The sequence below is a fragment of the Trachemys scripta genome, chromosome 2 (genome assembly GCF_013100865.1).
Source record: "Trachemys scripta elegans isolate TJP31775 chromosome 2, CAS_Tse_1.0, whole genome shotgun sequence".
NCBI lineage: Eukaryota > Metazoa > Chordata > Testudines > Emydidae > Trachemys > Trachemys scripta.
In genome coordinates, this window is record NC_048299.1 from 242,455,227 (window position 1) to 242,478,700 (window position 23,474).

The window sequence follows — 23,474 nt, forward strand, 5'->3', positions numbered from 1 at the left end:
ACCACAACTCTTGCTAAATTGTTCCAATATTTAATTACTATCACCATTAAAAATGTACACCTTATTTCCAGTCTGAATTTGTCTAGCTTCATCTTCCAGCCACTGGATTGTGTTATACCTCTTTCTGTTAGACTGAAGAGCCCATTATTAAATATTTGCTGCATATATAGGTACTTATAGACTGTAATCAAGTCTGCAAGATTAAAGACTATCTCACTTGCAGTCCCTGAATTATCTAGCCTTCAGGGGATTTATTTCCACAGTATTACTAGATTTAATTAGTGACTAATCAGAACTGTTTTTTCCCATCCACAAAGCTAAGGACAGCAACACTATGTACTTCATTAGACAGACAGACACAAACTTGGGCTTTTCAAAAACATTCATTGCGACACATTACTTGCACGGATTGGGGATTCAAAGTTCATTAAAAAGAAAGTGCTATTAATTGAAACAATCTGCTCCTTTCCAAACCTCCTCCCTCACCACACCCCTTCCAGATTGGCAGATTTCCAATGATCAGGAGTTTCAGAGCAGCTATTCCAACTCAAAACAATAGATTTTTATTCATTTATGGATTATATGGTAATAGGATTTCTCAAATTGAGTTACTGCACATCATGCTGTTGGCCTGGCTGGTGTGACAGCACAATAATTAAAGCAATACACAACTTACATTTTCAAAGGGGAAAGAAGTCCTTATGGAATTGCAAGTTATTTATCCAACAATTGTTAATAATGACCATCTGCTATCAGATAATAGGTGTCAAATCCACTTTTTGGCAGCTCAGCTTCCTACCAAGAGAAGATAATCAGCTGCATATTTCTTGCTCCTAAATCCTCAGGGATAATTACTATATTTTTTGCCAGCTTGGGTTAAGAAAAGATAGTGGCCCAATCTTTCACTGTTTACTCAGAAAATGATACCTGTTCATGTCAACAGGACTTTTAACTGAGTAAATTACGTCCAGAGAATCCTTTAAGTCCAAAATTTTAAAAAACCAAAACAAAGTGCTATTGCACGTGTGCTCTGAAACCTGAATGTTAAAGATCAAAACAGTTTTACTAGAAAGATCCTTAAAGTGGTTTTAGACGTACATATAAATACATTACCTCCTGTGTGGAATTTACATCTAAGGAATTTTAAATCTGTATTTTAATTAGCATAGCTATACGATATATTGACTTATGAGATGGTTTTTAAGTTTACCTGCCAATTTTCTTTTATGGGCTCAAGACTGCCAGTCAGTAGCCTTGGAAGACGAACTACTAAATCCTGGGTCTATAATTTAAAAATGGGAAAGATTATTGTTATTGAAACCACAACTGTTAGAAATCCATCCATGTAAATCAGATACATATTTTAAATTCACAAACGTTTTTTTGGATTTTTACACTCATATGCTCCTGAATTTCAACTCTAGTCTGAGGAAATTAATTCTTTCATTTGAAAATTCATTGTATCTCCAGCACCAGGATTAGAGAGAAGAGAAAGGAAAAAATAAGAGGAAAGGTACTAATAAATAGCTGGAGTCAAATTTCACCATTCAAAAAAGGATGGGATTGAAAGGTATGGCGAAACAGCAGGAGGATGGGATTAAAATAGGCCTACGGACAAAGGCATATTGAACTCCATATTCTTTGATAGTTCTTAAGAGTTGTTCTTTTGTTAAGATAGCCAGTCAGTTTTGAAACATTAAGGTGCTGGTCGCTGTATGGACTTTATCACCTGGTACACTTTATTTCTCCACCATAGTCTCCTAAAGACTTTTAGCAGCATATCCTTTTTCTATGTTATCATCATGAGACAAATAAGAATTTAACCACCAATCAGAGACATGTGTGACACATATCATCGTGGTTTTGTACTATTTGGATTTTCTTCCCCTTCCCACCACTCTCAAGGCTCTATTCCAGTTATCTTTCTAGCCAAAGAGCAGAGGACACCCTTTGGAGGCTGATAATTAAGGAGCAGCCGTTGAATGAAGTAATTAACTCAACTCCTACATGCTTCAGAAGACTGAATGGACTGATAATGCCTTGAAGACCATAAAGAAAGGGACCATGCATCTAATCTGGTCTCCTGTGCAACCATGCAGAGTACATCCAATAGGTTTCTGGGCTAAGCACAGTGTTAGGAGGTTATGCTGGTATGGTATTTGTATACTATATGATGTACTTAAGGCCCTCATTATATTGCAGCATTTTAAAAAAAGATGAAGTCAGTTGTTTTATTTATTAACAGTAGGATCAATCCTCTGATGCTGCATCAGATGATAAAGCTGTATACGCATTTGACACTGTTCACAGATATACTGCCTTCAGAGGCAGTATTTTGGGATCCTTAGTGATAAAGATTCAAGCTACCTGCCTGGGGGAGTTAAAGTCATGACTTCAGCAACAGCATGAGAATGACAATCAACAACCTTGCACGTACACTATAGAAGTATTTTGAGGTTATCTATGGGCACCTATATTTCAAGTCTAGCCTACTTTCACTAACAAAATACATAAGTATGTAGGGGTATATTACTTACTTTTTGCACACTTAGTCCAAGTTCTTTTTGGAAGAAACCCAACCTATTATCCAATCTTTCCACCGAAAAAGACAGCAAAAACGGAGCTCTCGAGACCATCCGTGCAACTGCTTCCTTACCAAATTTTTTTGATTTTAGGTAAGCCACTCTAGGAAAGAGCAAACAATTAGTGAACATTTATTGCCTCCATATATTCAACTAGTTGCTCAAATTCCTCAGTGATACCTTGCAAACACACGTTTTAATATTAACATACAACCCTGCCAGAAATAATTAGGGGGGGAAGTCTGCAGTTATCATAAAAGCAAAATACCATCCCTTCCAATTAACTACAAGCAAAATATGAGAGCAAAATGTCAATACTGAAGACAGATTTTAATTCTTTCCAGCTGTACTTAAAATACAGGTTAAAATAGTTATCTGCTTAAGTACCAGCCTGACTCACAGATTAAGAACGCATTTATACACATCAGGGCATGGGGCTATGACAATATACATTGCCTTCTGCTTATTTTAATGAAATACATTTTCATTGCTTTAGTCAAACTTAAGGACCTCAATACCATCCTCCCTTGCACAGTCCTATTATGCCAATATCACAGAAGTAGAAATACCATACAATGCCATGTATGGAGAAACCTTCCACAAAAAAGTAAAACAAACATTTTTAGATTTAGAAGTTATTTTTGTTATAATAGATCTCTACTTTTGGTCATTGGCCCCAAGATTAAGTTATAAAATATCTGGTTGCCAGGACACAGAAACAGTTGATCAACAGCCTTTCAAGGGGAGCAGTGGGGACAAAAAACCTAACTCACTTCAAGACTGAGCTTGATACATTTATGGAGGGGATGGTATGATGAGACTGCCTACATACAATGGCACGTAGCTGACCTGCAACTGCTAGCAGTAAATATCTCCATCATCTGGTGATGGGACACTAGATGGGGAGGGCTCTGAGTTACTATAGATAATTCTTTGCCAACTGTCTTGCTGGGGGGGGGGGGGGGGAAGGGTCTTGCCCACATGCTCTAAAAGGTCTAATTGATCACCATATTTGGGGTTGGGAAAGAATTTTCCCTCGGGTCAGATTGGCAAAGACCGTTGGGGAGGGGGCTTTCGCCTTCTTCTGCAGCATTGCCAATCTGACTGGGAAGGGGAGAGGTGTCACCTTCCTCTGCAGCATGGGACACAGGTCACTTGCAGGTTTAAACTAATGTAAATGGTGGATTCTCTGAAACTTGAAGTCTTTACATCATTATTTGAAAACTTCAGTAACTCAGTCAGAGATTAGGGGGTCTATTATAGGAGTGGGCGGGTGACGTTCTGTGGTCTGCAATGTGCAGGAGGTCAGACTAGATTATCATGATGGTACCTTCTGACCTTAAAGTCTATGAGTAACATTTTTATGTTTAAGACAGGTTTATTTACTCTCCATCTGCTGAAGTCAGTGAAAATGGAATTCTATTTAAATACTACATGTAGGGCCCTACAAAATGCAGTCCATTTCGGTCAATTTTAAAATTAGTCAATTTCACAGTTTCAGATATTTACATCTGAAATTTCACAGTGTTGTAACCTGGGGGGTCCCCAACCCAAGCAACAAAGTGAAATTGACCTAATTCTTGTCAGTTTGTTGCCAATAGGGTTCTAAAAAGAAAATTTTCCTATCACAATTTTACTCTGCTGCACTTCTTCCACTTAAAATTTGCTAGATACTCTATTCCTTGCAATGAAACCCAGACTTCTGCCTAAACTAATGGCAGAGGTCTCCCATTTTCAGAGGAAGTCTCCTCTTTACCCCAATGAATGGATTGTTCAAGACCAGTTTAAATACATCATATGCTCAAAATTGCCAATCCCAAACATTCTAAAAAACACACAATGGTTTTTAAAATTTCACAATGGAAGTCAAAGGATTGTGGAGTTCTTTTTCTTTGCTTTCTCTTTGGCGAGTCATTAGGTTTTATGGTTTCAAGCTTTTCTGCAAAACCATGAGAGCCAGAAACTTACTTTAAAAACAAATTTTAAAAGTACAGCTGACATTTTCATGTGGTCACCTGACACTAAGAGCTGAGACTTTTAAGACAGACACGAACAAGACTCATGATAATCCTGTGAGAGTTGGCAACCCTGTCAGATCAGCAGTTGTATAAAGCATATTAAAGATTCAAGTCACCATTAACAGTATTTCAAAATAAACATATCTGGTGCAGCTGCACTACAGACACTGATTTGCAACTGTCAGAATTGTTATGAATTATGGAATGTTTTTACTTTTACAGTGTTTATCTCAAGTCATAAATGCCAAATCTGTTGAAACTTTTGTTTTGTTTCCTGGCAGCATGGGATCCATAACAATAAAACATTCCAGAGAGTGATGTAACCAATATTGTGTCCATCTGTATTTAAGTGTTTAGGCACAGGTGATGTTGCTTCTTTAATTCAAAGGATACATTACATATTAATTCAACATACAGCTTGCTATATCCTCTGCACTACAAACTTATTTTTAAAGTGCCATGAAAGCATTTATGAATGCTAAATAAAAGATAAACTCACTCAAATCAAATGTTTAGTATATTCAAAATGAATTGGAGTGTACTTTAAACTTTGCAAGCCAGATGGCATTACAGGACATTCACCAAAATGAAAGTCTGACTTCACACCTGAGCTAGGTTGACTTTATCATCCTAAAGAGAGTATCTTGAGAAAATTAGAAGCAGCTGCAGACCCTCCAAAGTAAGCATACTGCAGCACAGCTCTACCTGTAAATACTGGTTTCATATTGAATGTGATATAGATGTCTTTTCTGTACAGACATATTGCTGCTCCATGGGAAAAAAGGTATTGATCTTGTGACAGCTAGCAAGAGTGCAGCAATTACAGGTTTGTTAGCATTTCTAGTCTAAATGCTAGCTTTCAGGAATTTCTCTATTGGATAGACAGATCTGTTATGTGCAGAATACAGGCAGGCATAGGCAAAACCAAGTTTTGATTCCTATACCAATTAAAAAAAATGGGAAACTTTCTAAATAAATAAAAAAAAAAGCCCATTCTATTGCAGTACTAGCACAAACTTAGCACTGGGGTAGTGAACTTGGCCAGAAAGTGAAACGGACTAGTTATTTCAGCATTCAGTAACTGCCTCACCACAGTAAACAAACTGCATAAATTGGGTAAAGAAAATTAAGGCCACGTCTACACTATGAACTTCGGTTATGGCAAGTTACATCAGCATAAAACCAAAGCACTTAGTATGTCGCTTGTGCATACTTCGCTCCTTGCATCGGCGCTATGCGTACTCACCGGGAGTACTTGTATTGATGCAGTGCGGTGCACCATTGGTGGGAATCCCAGTGTGCAACCCACCACTGTCCAGCGCACTGTATTCTGGGAAAGTTTGGCAACACATAGTGGGGCAGAAATGAGCTGTGCAAGGATGACTGGGAGCAAGGGGTCAACTTCCCAGTGGGCAACTGTCTCCATCCCACAATGTCAGCTATATCAGGGGTTCTCAACCTTTTTCTTTCTGAGGCCCCCACCAACATGCTATAAAAAAACCCACCTGTGCCACAACAACTCTTTTTCTGCATATAAAAGTCAGGGCCAGCATTAGGGGGTAGCAAGCAGGGCAATTGCCTGGGGCACCACACCACAGGGGCCCCGACAAAGCTACATTGCTCAGGCTTTAGCTTCAGCCCCGGGTGGTGGGACTCAGAGCCCATGTGGGCTTCAGTCCCAAGTGATGGGGCTTTGGCTTTCTGCCCTGGGCCCCAGCAAGTCTAACAATGGCCCTGCTTGGCGGTCCCCCTGAAATGTGCTCACGGCCCCCGAGCGGGCCCTGGACCCCTGGTTGAGAACCATTGATCATAATTTTCATGCCTTTTTTCAATATTCCACAGACATGTGAGGCCCTCCTCACTGTCCACCATCACTAACAGAAGCATGGAGCCTACACAGTTCTGCACTCTTGACATGAGCACTGCAAGCACAGGACACACAATCCTCCAGTATTTGCAGAGCTACAAGAAGAGCTGAATCAGCAGGGAACATGATGATTTCTTGGAGGACAGATTGCTGTGGGACATAGTGAGAACCAATTCAAGGTTGTTGATGGTGTTCACTGAGCAGCTGCAGATGGTGGCGCACAGCTTCTGGACCTGAGAAACAAGCACTGTCTGGTTGAATCACATTGTAATTAAGGCATGGGATGATAAGCAGTGGCTGCAGAATTTTGAGATGTGCAAGGCTACATTCCTGGATCTGTATGCTGACCTTGCCCCAGTCCTCCAGTACAGCAAAACCAAAATGAGAGCTGCATTGACAGTGGAGAAGTGAGTGACGATCGCACTGTGGAAACTAGCAACATCAGATTGCTACCGGTCAGTCGGGAATCAGTTTGGAGTTGAGAAATCCACCATCAGGGCCATTGTCATGCAAATGTGCAGGGCTATTAATAGAGAGCCCTGCGTGGATACAAAAAATGTGTATCCGCAGTCGATCCGCGAGCTGCAAAAATTATCTGCGGACATCCACAGATTTGCAGGGCTCTACTTACCGTGGCTGGGCTGAGGCTCCAAGGCACCCCCATGCTAGAGCCCGGTCGGGAAGAGGCGCATCGGAGTCACGGACCCTCCACCTGCCCTCAGCCGGGCGGGAACACAGCCAGGGCCTGCTCTCAGCCCTCCCCCAACCCCGGGCAGGTGGAGGGTCCACTGCGGCTCCCCACAGCAGCCAGCCCAGCTCTTACTGTGGCCGGGCTGCGGCTCCAAGTTGCACTGTGGGGAGCCTGGGTCCCTCCACCTGCCCTGGGCAGGGCACCTGGGGGACACAGACACGGGCCGGGGGCTGCTTGAGCTCTCCGCCCAGGGCAGGTGGAGGGACCCAGGCTCCCCGGGGCTGCCAACATGGCTCTCCCCAACCCGGCTCTGGCCAGGGGCAGCTCGTAAACTGCAATTCTGCTAGGTTTAGCTATATCAGCCTAGAGAATTGAGTAAGCCATCTTAGCAGGTGGGCATGACATAGAAATCAGGCTCCTGGAAAAGGATGCGAGTAGCCCAAATCTTTCCAGCTTCTTCATTTGTTTTCTGTCCTCTGCTAGTCAGACTCACTCCCGCAAAATAGCCAGGTAGAAGAATTTTGTTGTGACTTAACTACAGTTTCTCATTCTCAGAGTAATTTCAAACATGTTCCCACCTACCTAAATGTCACAGTTGTAGGGTTCCCAGTCTAATACATTTTTTTGAAATTTTGTTCTACCTTTCTGAGTAGTGGCAGACTTAGATCTATGAGACTGTAGGATTCCAACTCCCAAGGGCCCCGCACCTAGCTCCCATAGTCCCGATTACCCTCCATAGTCTGGACTGACTCTGGCACCAGCAGCCTTCTGCACAACCTTAGTTATAACTGCATCTCTCTGCTCCCTGTTTAGAAAGCTGAACTTCCTTCCTGCCTTATTTCCTGGTTCATGTAGAAGTGGCAGACATCAGTAGGTGTAGATCCCTGAACAGGTGGGCAGGCAGAAGGAAATTTGAGATGGGAATGGTGGGGGCACAGAAAAGATGGGACAACCAACAGGTTTGTAGCACAGGTGCATAGAAATTGGGTGGCTTTAGATGAGGAGGGAGGCATTGTGTGTGGATTTTTACTTAGGGTCCTGCACTCCAAGCACCAGCCCATTTGAGATTTTAAAGCATTTACATGTTAGACCCAACAAAATCCCACTGTAATATTTTACCTATTTTATAGATGGGTAAATCAAAGTAGAAGGGATTGGGTTTATGTGATTATAGTTAGCAGGTATAGGACTAATGGATCTTGGGCTTGTTTCATGAAAGACCTACCTTGTCTCTAGCGCGTCCATGTCTACAGCAAGAATGTATGGATTTTGGGTCAGGAATGGCCCCAGCTGATTATCTTCTACACCCACATCCTTAAGAAACAGAAGTATTTTTCTTATATCTTTTTCAAAATCCAGTCTCAGTAGGAGTTGGCCTGCGTTTGGACGTTTTTCTACTTTGGACAAATCAACTCCTACAGCAAATAAATCACAGACACTACTTTAGTTGAATGCTTAGTTAAATGAATTATGAGGAAGAGATAAGAAACGTAAGTACATGCTACACTGCTTGTATGAAGTCTTGAATACAACTTTTGTGCATACAGACAAAATATTTTGATTGCTCAAGATATTATGGTCACAATAGCTTGTATATTCAGAAGAGAACCCAGAAAGCTCATGCCCAAATAAATCTGTTAGTCTTTAAGGTGCCACCAGACTCCCATTTCAAACAGTACTACGTTAATACACACTAGAGAAATTTTAGTGCAAGGCCGCAGGGCCTACACAGACCATTAGCACACGGCACATTAGTGAGGACTAAAATCTACAACTGTCTGGTATAGTGTAGACAAGTCCCAAATCTTTTTGGATCTCCCCTCCCACACGTCATTTTTGTATTCCATGCATTTCTTGCACTTAAAGAAGGTTGGAGGGGAAGGGAGGATGAGATCACCTTGACTTCAGGCATCTTTCTTTTTCAATTTGAGGTCTTTTTTGAGAGAGTCACGATTTTCCCCATTTCTCCCGCCCTGCCTCTCTTAATTTTTCTCACTTTTAGGGCCCTGCATGATGGTAACTTTCCTTCCTACCAAGAAGGAAAAAGTTGCAGCTTCTCCACAGCCAGTTTCTTCAGTGAGCCCAGAGGGATGGAGGCTGCTAGAGTACAGCAAGGTGTTCCCTACCCTCAGGAGCTGCAGGTGACGCCCTCTCAGTGCCCCTAGCTTGTGCTAGATCAACAGCTGAGGAATACAGATTCTGTCCCAAACTAACATACATTGCTGGTAACCCACATGAACAGCCTCTACTTGTGTTCATTTGTCCTACATCTCTCCCCTCTACCTTGGATTGTGCGTTGCTACACCTACAAAATTATGATTTGCAAGTTTACTGCTAAGTCAGTAAGATCAATATATAAACTAAGGACTATTCAACACACCAAGCACAAATAATCTGCCTAAACATCATTACACTTACCCAAAAGCACTAATTTGCTCAGAGTTTCGGAACGATCAACATAATCTCTAAGTGTGAAAGAACCAAGGGGAAGGGGTGGCTCAGCGACAATCTGCACAGCTTCTTCTTCAGAGATCTCTTCCAAAGCAGATGAAGGTGGTGTATCTTCCCAAACTAGAATCCATTAAGAAGAGAAATGTTAATAGATTTTCTTGACAAACTATCAGAATTTCCAGTACCTTCCCAGTCTGTCTCAAGAACTAGAAGTTAAAGTATTTTCAAAATATGATTTTACTAATGTTGTTGCTTTTACTTGTTTAGGGTATTTCTTCTGTGAGGCAACTCTGATTACCAGGCAACAGGAAACATAATTAGCTGTAATGTGATGAACTCAAAGGACCAATTCTTTCCCTAGCTCAGCCAGGACTTCCTGCTAATCCCGCAAAAGCTTTTTTGCATGCTTAACTTTAAGCATCCAAGTGGTAATATCATGTGCTTAAAACTAAGCATGTGTGTAAGTATTAGCAGAACTTTACAGTGCAACATGGGCAAGTCACTCAATCTTTGCTTCAGTTCCCCCATCAAATATGGATAATATCAGATCTCTAGCCGGTGAAGCACAATTAATAGTTGGAATGTATCTTAAGGTCCTTGGATTGATGCTGCTGTAGTAATATCACCAAAAAGCTTCCTAATAGTGAGATCTATTGAATTATATAGAAGTCACACAAGGGAAGTTGTAAAAGCCACATCAATTGAGACATTTAAATTTATAAGGGCCTGGAGAATATTAGCACACCTCTTTGCAACAGCCCTGTAAGGTACAGAATTACTGTTATCTCTGTTAAACAGATCAGGAATTCAGATACAGAAATAGTGACTTACCCAAGACTGCACACAAAGTCTATAGCAGAGTTGGGAACTGAACCTATACATCCTGATTCCCAGTCTAGTGCCTTAACCACAAGACAATCCTTCTTCTTACTTCTGATTTTTTTTTAAACCTACTCTTGTTACAGTAATTTGTTGTCTGTCTTGAAACGAGTTAGAAAAACACTTTTTTCCATTTTGTACACTTGTCAGCATTTCTCACATACTCTGTTTCAAAGTTTCTCCAGTTGTGTGGGTCTTTCACACAACAATAAGGGAGAAACTTCTTTTTTGTTAGTTTTTAAAGAAAATAAAACTGAAAAACTACAAAACTGGCATGGACATTCGGGACTAGTGGAGTCCCTGAAACTGTATCTATTTAGGAGCTATGAAGTAGATGGTGTGTCCCTCTAACAAGGTTCTATGTGTCAACACTTCAATTCTTCAGTAGTGATAGTTTTAGCATAAACATCCAGCTAGTGTGCATAGCCAGTGTGGCTAGACAGAATAAAAGGTAGAGTTATAAGTTATATCGTCCATCTGCCACTGTAACTGCAGAATTGTTCCTCAGATTTTCCCATACTTTGTAGAGTCTAGTTTTAAATGCCCTAAAAGTTGAGACATGGCCTCTAGCACCTCTATTCCACAGTCTATACAGAACTCTCACTGTGATAGAGTTTTAGATGATTTTCCAGCAGAAGTTTCTCTTTTCTCCATTTCATCCTAATATACCTATCTGCACTTCTGGGACCAATTCAGCCCTGGCATAAACAGACAAAACTCCATGGAAGTTGGAGTACCTCACAGAGGGGTTGTAGGGCTTAATTAATGTCTAAAACCACAAAGTCCTGGTCTATGCTAGAAAAGGTACATGTTGCTCGAGAATACATATGTGAGTTGCACATCGTATGGGTCACTAAACAGCTTGCTACACTTCCACCTATTTACACCTCTGACTGCAGAATCTCTACTTTGATACACTCTGGATGAAAGCCAACTCATCTAAACCAGATTTACACCCACTTTGCACTACAGTTACGGAGGATCCAATCCTTCTCAGTTGTACATGGGGTTAGCTGCAAGTGTAGGCCAGACAAGTCAACACAGTTTAGGAAAATCACTTTCTAGCATTCCCCATTTGCAGAAGGAGAAAATGGTTTGCCAAAGGACACAAAAAGGAGTCTTTGCCAGAACCAAACTAAAACTCAGTTTCCTGGCTCCTGGTACTATGCTCATAGCCCACCTCTCTGCTGTGGGGAAGAAAGGCCTGTAAGCAGTATCTAAAACAGTTTAAACGATTAGTGTGTTTAAACTACTGTTTTAACACACTAATCGTTTAACATACATTGTTATGAGTGATATAAAGGGTTAAAACAATCTCTAATACCTTATTTCACAGTTGCAGGTAAATGCTATTATAAGAATGAAGTATAATTCTCATACTTAGTACTTCCATAGCAATTTTTCTCCATACACATTAAAAGCCCTTTTCAGAGGTTAGTATCCTTATTTAGGGGTGACGGCACAGAGTGGTTCAGTGGCTTGCCCAAGGTCACACAACGAGTTTGTAGCACAATGGAAAAGAGAATTCATGTCTCCTTACCACCAGTCCGATATTTTGATAAGCAGACTAAACTTCTGACTAGATTTAAAAGCAATCAACATGGTTTCTGGATCAAGTACTTGTCTCATATTACAGAAACCTGTATTAATACTGGGGTTCAAACTGAGTGAAACTTGTAAAGACTGTCCAAATATGCCAGCATGAGCAGGACTGAATGAGTTAACAGCCAAAAGTAAAATTTAAAGCAGGATTTTCAGTACAGAACAATAGAAGTTCCTACATCATGCTGCCAAAATGAGAATGCTTAGGTCAGTGGTTCCCAAACTTTAACAACCCGTGAACCCCTTTCACTAAAATGTGAAATCTTGTGAACCCCCTCCTAAAAATGAATATTTCCAGGGATTTAAGTTTAAATCTCCTCAGTGTGATGCTAACAACCAACAAACTAGAAAATGAGAAGATTCACTCACATCTCACTGAAGCAAAACAGCACTCCAGAGAAAATGACTTAGTATCGAATTACTGAGGCACCTTAACACTGCTACATTGACTACAACATAGTTCTGGCTGTTTGGTGCGCAAACATCTTTTCTTCCGCCACCAGGGCCATCCCTAAAGGGGTGCCCCGTGAGGGACCACCCTCCATGTACAGCATGGCCCCTGCTCATTCTGCCCTTCATGATGCCCAACTTCCCCTGTCTGCCAAGGACAGGGGTCCGAGCTGCCACCTGAGTGCCTCAGGCCCAGCTGCTGCCCTGCCCACCACATGGCTCAGGCTGCTGGCCCTGCACTGGGGTCTGGGCTGCTGGCTGCCGGCCCCTCCGCTGCCCGCTCCGCGGGGCTCGGGCTGCCGGCCCCTCCGCTGCCCGCTCAGTGCTCCACGGGGCTCGGGTTGTTTGCTCCACAACGGGGTCCCACCTGCTGCCTCCCATGCCCCAGATCCTCTGGCTGCCATTAAGGAAATTTTTCTGGCAAACCTCCTGTAACATTGTGCCAGCTCCAGTTTGGGAACCACTGTCTTAGGTAGACGCTAAGTAAGATAGGCTACGCAATAAAATGGCATGAGCCCTCATCACAGAAAAGCAGAGAAAGTATCAACTGAGATGAATGAGTCATGTGAGACGAGACGTGGGATATGCTGGCTAGAGAATATATGAACTAGTAGCTGTGGGACATGAGGAATACCTAGAAAAAGGTGGTTTGAGATGCTGAAGGAGGACATGAAAGTTCGTGTCAGCTTGTTAGATGCACTGGACAAGAACGCTTGGAGACTAAGAGCCGACACCAAACTGATGGGACATGGTGGACTTCAAGTTTAAGTTAAATTAAAATTCTTAAAGTTTCTTACCTTCATATAATGTTTTTGTATCTGAGCTGGGTATTACTTCTGCTTGCTGCTGGTAGTGGTTTACTGGAGAAAGTAAGTTACTTTCTGAAGAAACAATTTGTCCATTACTTGAGTTGGTGGACTGTAAACGGCTCCCCAAAGATACAGGTCGGTAGGTCTTCAATCCACGCTGAAGAAAGCGATTATCAGTGCACAGCAAAGATAGAACTGAAAACTCATCCAACTGCATCCATGTTCTGTGAGTTTTTCTCAGCCGCTGAATAGAATTAGCAACATTACTTGTTTTCACTGATGAGCACCATATGCTTATCTGCCGAGCCCAGAAAGCCATCTTCTACATAAATACAGTTCCCTGCTAAGGAAAAGGAGCACTTAATTATAGGGAGAAAATTGTCAGAAATAAAGCAATACATCTCACTGTTCACACAAACTAGGATGAAAGTTTAGGAAGTAGCTTTGTCAAAATTAAAGCAGAAGTAGGTCTGTGCTATATAATGTCATTCTACTGCCTTGTAAATTTACAAATGTGATGTCCTAGAAAATACATAATTGAACACAATAAAAATTATTTAAAAATCTCAAACTGAAATTGTTTCCCTTAAGTTTGTTAATTCTCAATAATCTCTTTATGAAAAAGAGAGAGAATCAGGGCACAACGTCAAGTCTCTTGATGGGGCACTGCCAGACTGCCCTTTGGTTCCGTGTTTGTACAAGCACATAGCACAGGGATGTCCTGGTCCACGACTAAAGCTCCTAGGTGTTATGCCAAAACACATAAATTAATTAAAACAGTAACACATTTAGTCTGGTTATGAGCATGCAATGAATACTGTATCTTGAAAGACAAGGCAGCTCCCCCTAGCCCAACAGGTACATTGCTCTCTGAGGCTATGGCTACAGTAGAGAGCTTACAGCAGTGCACCCCCAATGCAGCTATGTCAAGGGGAGAAGCTCTCCGGCCAAGGTAGCGCAGTCCACACCAATGCTTAAGTCGGTGTGACTCATGTCACTCAGAGGGGTGGCTTATTCATATGCCTGAGTGACATAAGTTATACCAACATAAAGTTATACTATGTGCTCCTGCTCTCAGACAGATCCCAGAGCTAGGACCGTGCCAAGGACACTCAGCTCCCCGGGACACATGAAGCAGGAGCACCCAGCAGACCTATAGATAATGCAGCGCTTAAAGTGGTCTGAAAAAAAGCAGGAGGGTCTGACTCTAACATAACCCCAGTCAAAGTAGTGTCATGCCCAGGAATCAAACAATTCACCATTTCTTGTATTACAGAATCACATGAACCGTTAGCTGATAAAGCCCCTTACAAATATCTATTGTCACTGTTTTTAAGTGAGACGACAGACCTCAGACAAGTCATTAAAACCCAAGACATCCTAGGACTGGGGGGCGCAGGGACGCTCAGACCGTGCCTGGGTTGCTGCCGCTGCCTCTGCCCTCCCTGGGGCGTCCGTGCCCGGAGCCCGGCTCTGAGCCTGTCCCCCCGAGGTGCTGGGCTGGCAGGAGGCCCGGTCCGTGCCCCAGCGCGGCTAGCCTCCCCCCCAGACACAGGCCCTGCGGCGCTGGGCGGCGGAGGGACGGAAGCGGGGCTGTGAGGCGGCCCCGCTGGTAGAAGCCCTGCGGCCTGAAGTGCCAGGCTGAGGGAACCGACGCAGAACAGCGCCGGCCCTGACTCCAGCCACGGGCCCGCAGCCCGCCCCATCCCCAGCGCCCCCGGCCCAGCTCCGGCCGCGGGCCCGCAGCCCGCCCCATCCCCAGCGCCCCCGGCCCAGCTCCGGCCGCGGGCCCGCAGCCCGCCCCATCCCCAGCGCCCCCGGCCCAGCTCCGGCCGCGGGCCCGCAGCCCGCCCCATCCCCAGCGCCCCCGGCCCAGCTCCGGCCGCGGGCCCGCAGCCCGCCCCATCCCCAGCGCCCCCGGCCCAGCTCCGGCCGCGGGCCCGCAGCCCGCCCCATCCCCAGCGCCCCCGGCCCAGCTCNGCCGCGTGACCACGGCGGGGAGGGTCTCACCTGAGGCGGCGGCGAGGCCTTGAGCCGCGCCACTGGCTCCTCCTCCTGTCGCCTCGCCCCGCCCCCTCCCGGCAGGTCTGCGCGCAGCTACCCTGCCTCGCCCGCCCCCTTCCCTCACATCCTGCAGAGGCGCTTCCTGCCCGGGCGAGACCATCTGCCGGCGGGTGCGGGTTGATACCGTCTTCCCTCTCCCCGCGCGGCCCGGCCGCTCCCTCCCCCCGCGCAGTAATTCTCCGCCCCAACCCCCCCGCCTCGGCGGGCTTGGTCCCAGCGCCCGTTTGGTCCCGCGCGCCCAGGCCCCCGGGCGGGGAGAGCGCTTCTCCCTCCCGCGGGCGGCCTCCCCAGCAGCAGCAGCCGCTGAGCAGAGCAGGCGGCCGGGCCGGGCCGGGCGGCGCCGCGCGGGGAGATGGCGTCCTGCGTGGGGAGCCGGACCCTGAGCAAGGACGATGTGAACTACCGACTGCACTTCCGCATGATCAACGAGCAGCAGGTGGAGGACATCACCCTGGAGTTCTTCTACCGGCCCCACACCATCACCCTGCTGAGCTTCACCATCCTCAGCCTCATGGCCTTCGCCTTCACCCGGTGCGCGGGGCGGGGCGCGGGGCGGCCCAGAGTGAAGGGGGGAAGGGAGGATGAATGCGGGAGGGACTGGATGGGAGGAGCGAGCCGGGGAAGGTTACTTAGCTAGGCATGAAGGTTGCCAGGCTAGGCGACAGGCCAGTAGCTCAGTGACTTGTGGAGGCGCAGCCTAGCTGGGGGACAGTCACACCGGGATGGGTTGGTCTCTACCATGCGCCAGATTTTCTTTTTTGTAAAAAAAATACAAGCTGTTATTTTGAACATGGCCACAGAGCGACTGGGGTTCTGCACCTCTGCTGGAGTTTGCCCCCCGCCCTCTCTGGATGCTGTCAAGGCATCCCTGCCAAGTATTACTTCTGTCCTGGACTCCTAAAAATACCCACAAAGAGAAGATATTTTTTTTGTCTTTGGAAAGCACCTGAGTGCAGCAGGAGGATGCATCCTAGACTGTCGTACTAGGGCTTTATTCAAACTGGCATTAATTTACTTTGCCTGGTGTTTTTTATGCACAGGGTAAATCTGAAGTACAATCATTTGGGTTTGCTGTATGTTTGGTTATGTACCTGAGATCTTCATTACTGAATGCATATTTTGAGTGAACCTCTCAAATTCAGATTATTTTAAGTGCTGATACTGTAGATAAAGACAAGGCATCTCTTGTGATAGTGATACTAGTCCCTTTTATCATGACAGAAGACAATGCTGTTAAGTCTGTTGTACGTTTCTTTTTCCTATTTCTTGATGGAGAAGGTAGTGTACAGTGGAGGGGAGGGTGGGTTTGTTTGTTTCGTTACCATACTCACTGGTAAATTTCTTCAGGATTAGTGAGAGTGAGCTGTAACAGATCTTATCAAACCATAGCTGTGGCATCAAAATAAGACTTTGTTTTGGCCTTTTTCAATGAGCTTAATCCAAATTACAATGTGTCTTAAAAAGTATTATATCTCTAGCAAGATATAGCGTATCAGGTACTAGAAATTATTCATATCCTTTTTTTAAATTTTTTTTTAACAAACAACAAAGCTTGCTCTCAGTACCATAAAGTCTAACTCTGTGTGATTTTTTCAGTGTTATTTAGTTTCCTACCATGTTTTTGTAAACCATCAGTTGAAATCTTCCTTGAAGTGAACATAGTTCTCAAGCAGTTATCTGGGACTTATTTTATTAAATAAAAAATTTATCAACTACACCATTTCTTGTATAGCATCACATCTTTTGCTTATTGAACACTATTGTTTTATGCAATCATTTTTGTAAATTTTTTTCTTCTATAGAGACACCACTGGTAATGTGAAGGCTTAAGCCCTGATCCTGAAAACACTTATTCAGGTGCTAACATTACTTCTGTGAGTAGTCCCACTGAAGTCACTGGGGCTGTTCACAGAAGTAAAGCTAAGCATATGCATAAGTGTTTGCAGGATTGGGGTCTTATTTGTAATCTATAGAGGTCCACTCATGCAGAGGTCCTTGCAGAAATGGGGCCAGTATATATGTGCATATGTCTATGCGCCAATGTCTCCTTCTGAATAGGGTCACATTCTTGCTCATGTATTTGTGATTCTCCTTTGGCTTGGTGATTGCTAGAAACCTTTATTTCCTGAGCAGGAGTTTGTGAATTCTCTTCACTATAGACGCAACCCTGCAGTCCTTAGTCAAAGCACACTAATTTCAGTGGGGGGTTTGCCAAAGAAAGCCTTGCAGGATTTGAACTCATGTTTACTGTTTACTTGTTGATCATGGTGACATTGTATGTATATGGTCACAGATTACAACTAGACTTTTTTTATTACTGATTGAACACCAACAGAGATTTACAGAGGAGAGAACCACTACTTTTCTCAGGGCGGATAAAATTAAAAAAAAAAAACATGTAATTTGATAGCTTTGATTTTGAGAATATAAATATATAGCTAATCGTTAAATTACAAAGGTAACAAAATAAATCTTGTAAAACTGGGAAGGGTGTGTGTGAGAGAGGAAAATCAAAAATCTAATTAGAAACTCCTAACAAAATGCATCCCTTTCCTATTACTACCCGTGTGGCACTCAATAAGATACATTTGATAAAGTGCGTCCCTTGTTCTCATCAAGTATCAACATTTACTGTCATTTGTAACTTGGGTAGGATGGCCCAGAGACCCCTTTTTTAAATCTTGGCTATGACCCTGTATCTCCATATTCTCTTGCATAAATAGTTCCATATCTGCTATCATTGCCTAAATCTATCCTTGGACAAAACCAACTGGTTATTCTTTTAGGGCACAATGCCGTGAGATGCTGAGCGTATCTTGAAAGACTGGGTCCTTGGGACTGATGATTCACCCAGGAGGAAAAAAGAAATGCTTAGTCCTTATGTTTTACCAAATAAAGGGTGGGTTGGGCTGCAGTTCAGGTCTACTGTCCTCAAGACACAGAGCATTAACTAGATGCTCAGATACTTGCTTTTGGATAGATTTGTCGGTTTTCTTTTTCTTTTTTTGTCTTTTTTTTTCTTCTGCTCCCTTTAATTTCCAGTTCATTTCAACTACCTGTTGACATCTCTTCATCTGTCCTTGTTTCTCTCTCTCTTTTTTCTCAAAGGATGGGGGATGACAGCTCTCATGTTTTCCTTCATTTTCTCCTTACTTGTCACTACCAACTGCCATGAAAACTTCCTCAATCTGAGTAATACGAACATACCACCTCTTCTTCCATTGCTGGGGCAATACCCAACACATGTACCTAGCTGTTTGAATAGGCATAGAGAAGAAAAGAGTATATCATCATGTGTTTCCAGTTACATTCCCCACTGTCTGTCTTTCCTGTTTTCCTCATCATGATGTTTGAGCCTCTACCCACCATGTTCTCATTTCCCATGCTTGGGCCATCCAGTCCCAATCACTCCTCTGCCCCTTTGGAATATCCCTTCAGAGTGTCCCAGTTTTCTTAGACCTAAACATAAATGACTCACCGCTGCTTTCCTTCTGCAGTCAGTTATTACCCACCCATGAGAAATTCACATGTGCAATGCAGGCAGGTAACCCAAAATTCAGGCATGTTGTCTTATACACTTAGTGGTATAATTATTAGTACAAGTTTATTTTTAAGGAACATCAGACAAGGATGGGCTAACTCAGCCCTGGAAAGCCTCTTTCTTGTCTCGTCCTCAGTTCCTTCTATGCCAGAAATGTAAGGATCTCAGATGAACCTGGGAAAAGCTCTTCTGTTGGATGCAGCAGCTAGATCCATCCTTAGTTTTGGGAACCTGGTAGTGGTTCTTCATTAGGACCTCAGGAGACAGAGGTCACAGTCCTGAAGTTGGCAGACTGGTGTGGAGCTAGACTTCAAAGAGGGGTTGCTTCCATGTGGAAAAGCCAACAAAGTAAATTTGAATGTGTGTTCAATTGCCTAATTTGCCTATCTTAGGCTTGTCTAATGTATCTGTCACCTAAATATTCAGGGCAACTGCTGCACCTGCCTTGTTTTTCCTATTGGATAAGCTGGTCTCTGGCTTCCCAGCTCCAAATCTGTTGCTATAGCTGGGATTCCTATTGACTGTGCCCCACTGTTTCCCTTTCCTCCTCTGGGGAGGAGGATATGGCTTTCATTTAGCTGAGAGGCAATCAACAAGGGGGAAATGGCAACTGAGGGATGGCTGTGGTGGGCACTCCTTTGTGAAGCCCACACAGCAGCATTTTAATGGAGGTGACAGGCTGTGTTTTATTAAAGCAGGAATAGAATGCAGGACTGTGCATTCCCATCCCTTCAAAACACTGGAACAGTGCTGATTAAACCAACATGTCTGGGCTATCCTACCTCTTGGTTTCTGATTTGGTTTTGTATAGGGTTAAGTTGCACCCAGACCCCCACCCCACTGAGCCCCAGCCAGCTGGACCTGAACCCTCACCGACCAAGCCCCACTCCCTCAACACCTAGACACCCCTCCCCCCCACCAAGCCACCTGCATCCAGCCCCCCACTCCCCGCTGAGCCCCAACCACCTTCACCTGGACCCCCCTGCAGAGTCCCATTGCCCCTGTACCCATAACCCCCCCAGTGAGCCCCTGTTCATCCAGATCCCCCACACCCAGATTGCCCCACACAGAACCCTGTCCCCCCACACAAAGGCCCTTCACACTTGGATCCTGCTGGGCTGAGCGTGCTTGCCCCCACCTGGTATGCCTGGCACGGAGGGGCAGGGCCACAGGGTGTTTCTGGGCAGGCCCGGCCCTTGCTCCTGACACAGTGCAACCACCGAGTCCGTGTGCTCGGATGTGGGGGCTTTAGGGTGATCTCCCACCTCCATGCAGCCAGTGGCCTGTGCTCCTCACTACCATGCTGGAGCCTCCACGTTTATTTATCAAAAATAAAATTTTCAGAATTTTAAAATATTGTGTGCAGAATTTTTATTTTTTTGGCACAGCCCCTCAAGAGTACATTTTCTTAATTATGGTTTGTTGTGACAGTCATTTTGTTTCCCTGTGTCTGCACCTTCCTCTCGGGATTCCCAGCAACACCTCTTCCAAACAAACACTGTAGTCTATCTTCTAGCTTAGAAGCAGTAACTAAGCCGTGACTCACATTTTTTCTTACCTACCTCTGGCAAGAAGACAGGATAAACATCCTTTTAAAAAGTGTCACTGTATTAATCCCAAAATGAACTAACTAAAGCAGTAACTTTTGGCTTTCTTAATTAAGGCTTTGAATATCTAGTAAGCAGTAAGTAAAGAGGATGTACAGAGAGAAAGATGTTAGATTAACACAATAGTCAGGGTCTTGGGGGGCGGGGCGGGGGATCTGATCTGTTCATGTAGTGACCAAAAAAAAAAAAAAAAGCTCTACAAGGCTCAGAAATCTTGATCTGTACAAAGCCAAATATATTTGCTGCCACATTAGGTTTAACTTAAGTGACTTAGTCCATCCTTCTCTAACATATGTGGCTAGGTTGCACTGAATTATGCAGTGATTTTACTTGATTATTAAATCATTCAGTAGCTTTCATTTTTATGGAAAACATTCTACCAGGCATTACTAAGTGAAAATAATGAATGTACACTGCTACGTGAATTTGTAGCAGAGGAATACTACCTCTGTATGCTGAGCCATTGTGAATCTGTGGGTCGGCGGGAGAAGACAGGGCAGCAGCTCTGATCAAGGCAGAACTCCTGGAGGAGCACAGGGAGCCCAGTGCTAGGACAGAATTCCTGTTTTTAAGCTAGTCATGGAATGACTCTAAGACATGCATGGGTGGCACTACAAGCAGGAAACGGACACTAGTAAATCTGGATGGAACAGGGGGAAGATTAGAAAAAGGTCACTGCCATGAGGTGCTTTAGAGGTTTGTGAGGAAATACCTTTTATTAAATATGAGTAAAGCTCTCAACTGTTGGTGAGAGCTTTAGTCATATGTAGGACCCTGCCAAATTCATGGTCCAGTTTGATCAATTTCAGGGCCAGAGGGTTTTTAAATTGGTCAATTTCACATTTTCAGATGTTTACATCTGAAATTTCAGGGTGGTGTTACCACATGGTTCCTGACCCGAAAGGGAGTGGTAGTGGGGTTGCAAAGCTGATGTAGGGGGTCGTGGGATTGCCACCCTCAGTTTTGGGCTCTGAAGGCAGCAGCTGTGGAGCTTCCTGCAGCTGGGGGAGATTCCCGGAGGTTGAGGTGGGTCTGATCTCCCCTGTGCTGCTGGGAGTCTTCAGAGCTAGTAGCAGCCATTAGCTTCCTGCAGCTAGGGGAGGTACCCAGAGATGGGTCTGATCTCCCCCTGAGAGCAGCTGTGCAGGGAAAGAGGAAGTCCTGTCCCACCCCACCCCACCCCAGCAGCTGGAGCCTGGTGAACAGTAGGAGCCCCCGGCTGGGGCGTCCCCAGCCCTGGCCCTCCAATAGCTAGATTTCATGGGGGAGATCTGATTTCACGGTCCGTGACGTGTTTTTCACAGTCATGAATTTGGTAGGTCCCTGTTCATGTGCCGTGTGGGAGCTTCGCATGGCAGCAGCCTTCCCATGGCAGACCTGACCTATCCAGGGCTTAGAAGTTTCACGGTCAGAAAGGCTGCCATGGCACTCCGTTGTGGTGTAATGTATTATTATTTTTTATTTGTATTACCATAATACTTAGGAACCGTTGTCATAGACCAGGACCCTAATATGCTAAGGGCTGTACAAACACAAAACAAACAAAGCTGTTCCTGCCCCAAAGAGCTTACAATCTAAATAGGAGATTATGCAGCACTTTGGAAGAGGGGAAAATTATATGTCACACATTCAGAGCCGCCCCTTGGGTAGGGCGAATCGGGGCGACCGCTCCAGGCCCCGCGCTTTGGGGGGCCCTGTGAGCTGGTGCAATTGGCTGGCACAGTCCGTCCCAGAAGAGACGAATCCGTCACTTCCACCCCGGGCTCCATCTCCTCCCCCTCCCGCCCCCCCGGGGCAGCTCTGCCCACATTTATAATCCTGCATCTGAAGCTAAATGTTAGTGCAAACTCTAACATACAGTACTATTTCCTTACTGATCCCATCCTGGCAATTATTGTGGGGCAAATTCTGCTGCTGCAGATTCATTTTTGAACCATCCTGAAATAAGATACCCTTACTTCACTATGCACAGCTTAGTCCATTGTAAAACTAGAAAGAAAATTTGACACTAAAAGGAAAGGAAGAAATAATGGAATATATTTCTGTGCATTGTATGTTGGTATCTAGATAAGTTCATGATGAGTACATTAAAATATTTAGTTATAAGCAATAAGATTTTAATCTTAATAGTAATATTTAAGACATGCTATATCAACTATGCTTGTATTTGAGTTACTAATAATTAATGGTTACACTCACTGATTTTGTTATTTAAGGGTCCTAGAACTGACTGAAGAAGAGAGAATTTGTTTGCAAAAGCCAGATCGATTCTGAAATGGGTGGATCTCCCATGTAAACTAGATGGTACTCTTAGCTATCTGAGAAGGAAAAACAGCTAAATCAGGCTTGCCAGGATTTCCTGTCAAGATATTCACACTGGATGCTTACGTCTATCATTTGGCTATAATATAACAACAACCTTTCTCCAAAAGAAGAGGAATAATTTAAATCTTATTATTTTAACTTTGCAGTCAGTTCTGACAATGGCTAGAAGCTGTGCTCCTGGTCTGTGTATATTGATTTTACGTTTAGCTTTGTTCTTGTATAAATGGATGTGTAAGGCCTGGTCTACACTAGGCGTTTATGTCGAAGTTAGCGCCGTTACATCGAATTAACCCTGCACCCGTCCACACCGCGAAGGTATTTAGTTCGACATAGAGGTCTCTTTAATTCGACTTCTGTACTCCTCCCCGACGAGGGGAGTAGCGCTAAATTCGACATGGCCATGTCGAATTAGGCTAGGTGTGGATGGAAATCGACGCTAATAGCTCCAGGAGCTATCCCACAGTGCACCACTCTGTTGACGCTCTGGACAGCAGTAAGAGCTCGGATGTTCTGAACTGCCACACAGGAAAAGCCCCGGGAAAATTTGAATTTGAATTCCTTTTCCTGTCTGGCCAGTTTGAATCTCAT

At 44.2% G+C, this 23,474-nt stretch overlaps 2 protein-coding genes across 9 annotated transcripts in view; one reads left to right on the plus strand and one right to left on the minus strand.

The window, feature by feature from the left end:
• The window catches only part of MTERF3 (mitochondrial transcription termination factor 3), a 28,061-nt gene extending 12,108 nt beyond the window's left edge, over positions 1 to 15,953 (minus strand). Inside the window, exons 1-6 of one of the 7 annotated variants that reach the window (XM_034763336.1) lie at positions 15,817 to 15,953; positions 13,338 to 13,692; positions 9,577 to 9,729; positions 8,384 to 8,573; positions 2,538 to 2,685; positions 1,211 to 1,282 (exon numbers count right to left, since the gene is read on the minus strand). In XM_034763336.1, the coding sequence (XP_034619227.1) occupies positions 1,211 to 1,282; positions 2,538 to 2,685; positions 8,384 to 8,573; positions 9,577 to 9,729; positions 13,338 to 13,668 (894 nt within the window). In that variant the 5' untranslated portion in view covers positions 13,669 to 13,692; positions 15,817 to 15,953. Of the gene's footprint in view, positions 1 to 1,210; positions 1,283 to 2,537; positions 2,686 to 8,383; positions 8,574 to 9,576; positions 9,730 to 13,337; positions 13,693 to 14,699; positions 15,019 to 15,359; positions 15,482 to 15,816 lie in introns of those variants that run through there. The other 6 variants (XM_034763340.1, XM_034763337.1, XM_034763333.1 and 3 more) reach the window with 6 other exon arrangements.
• PTDSS1 (phosphatidylserine synthase 1) overlaps positions 15,628 to 23,474 on the plus strand; it is a 58,730-nt gene continuing 50,883 nt past the window's right edge. Inside the window, exon 1 of one of the 2 annotated variants that reach the window (XM_034763331.1) lies at positions 15,628 to 15,944. In XM_034763331.1, the coding sequence (XP_034619222.1) occupies positions 15,766 to 15,944 (179 nt within the window). In that variant the 5' untranslated portion in view covers positions 15,628 to 15,765. The remainder of the gene's footprint in view (positions 15,945 to 23,474) is intronic. The other variant, XM_034763332.1, reaches the window with a different exon arrangement.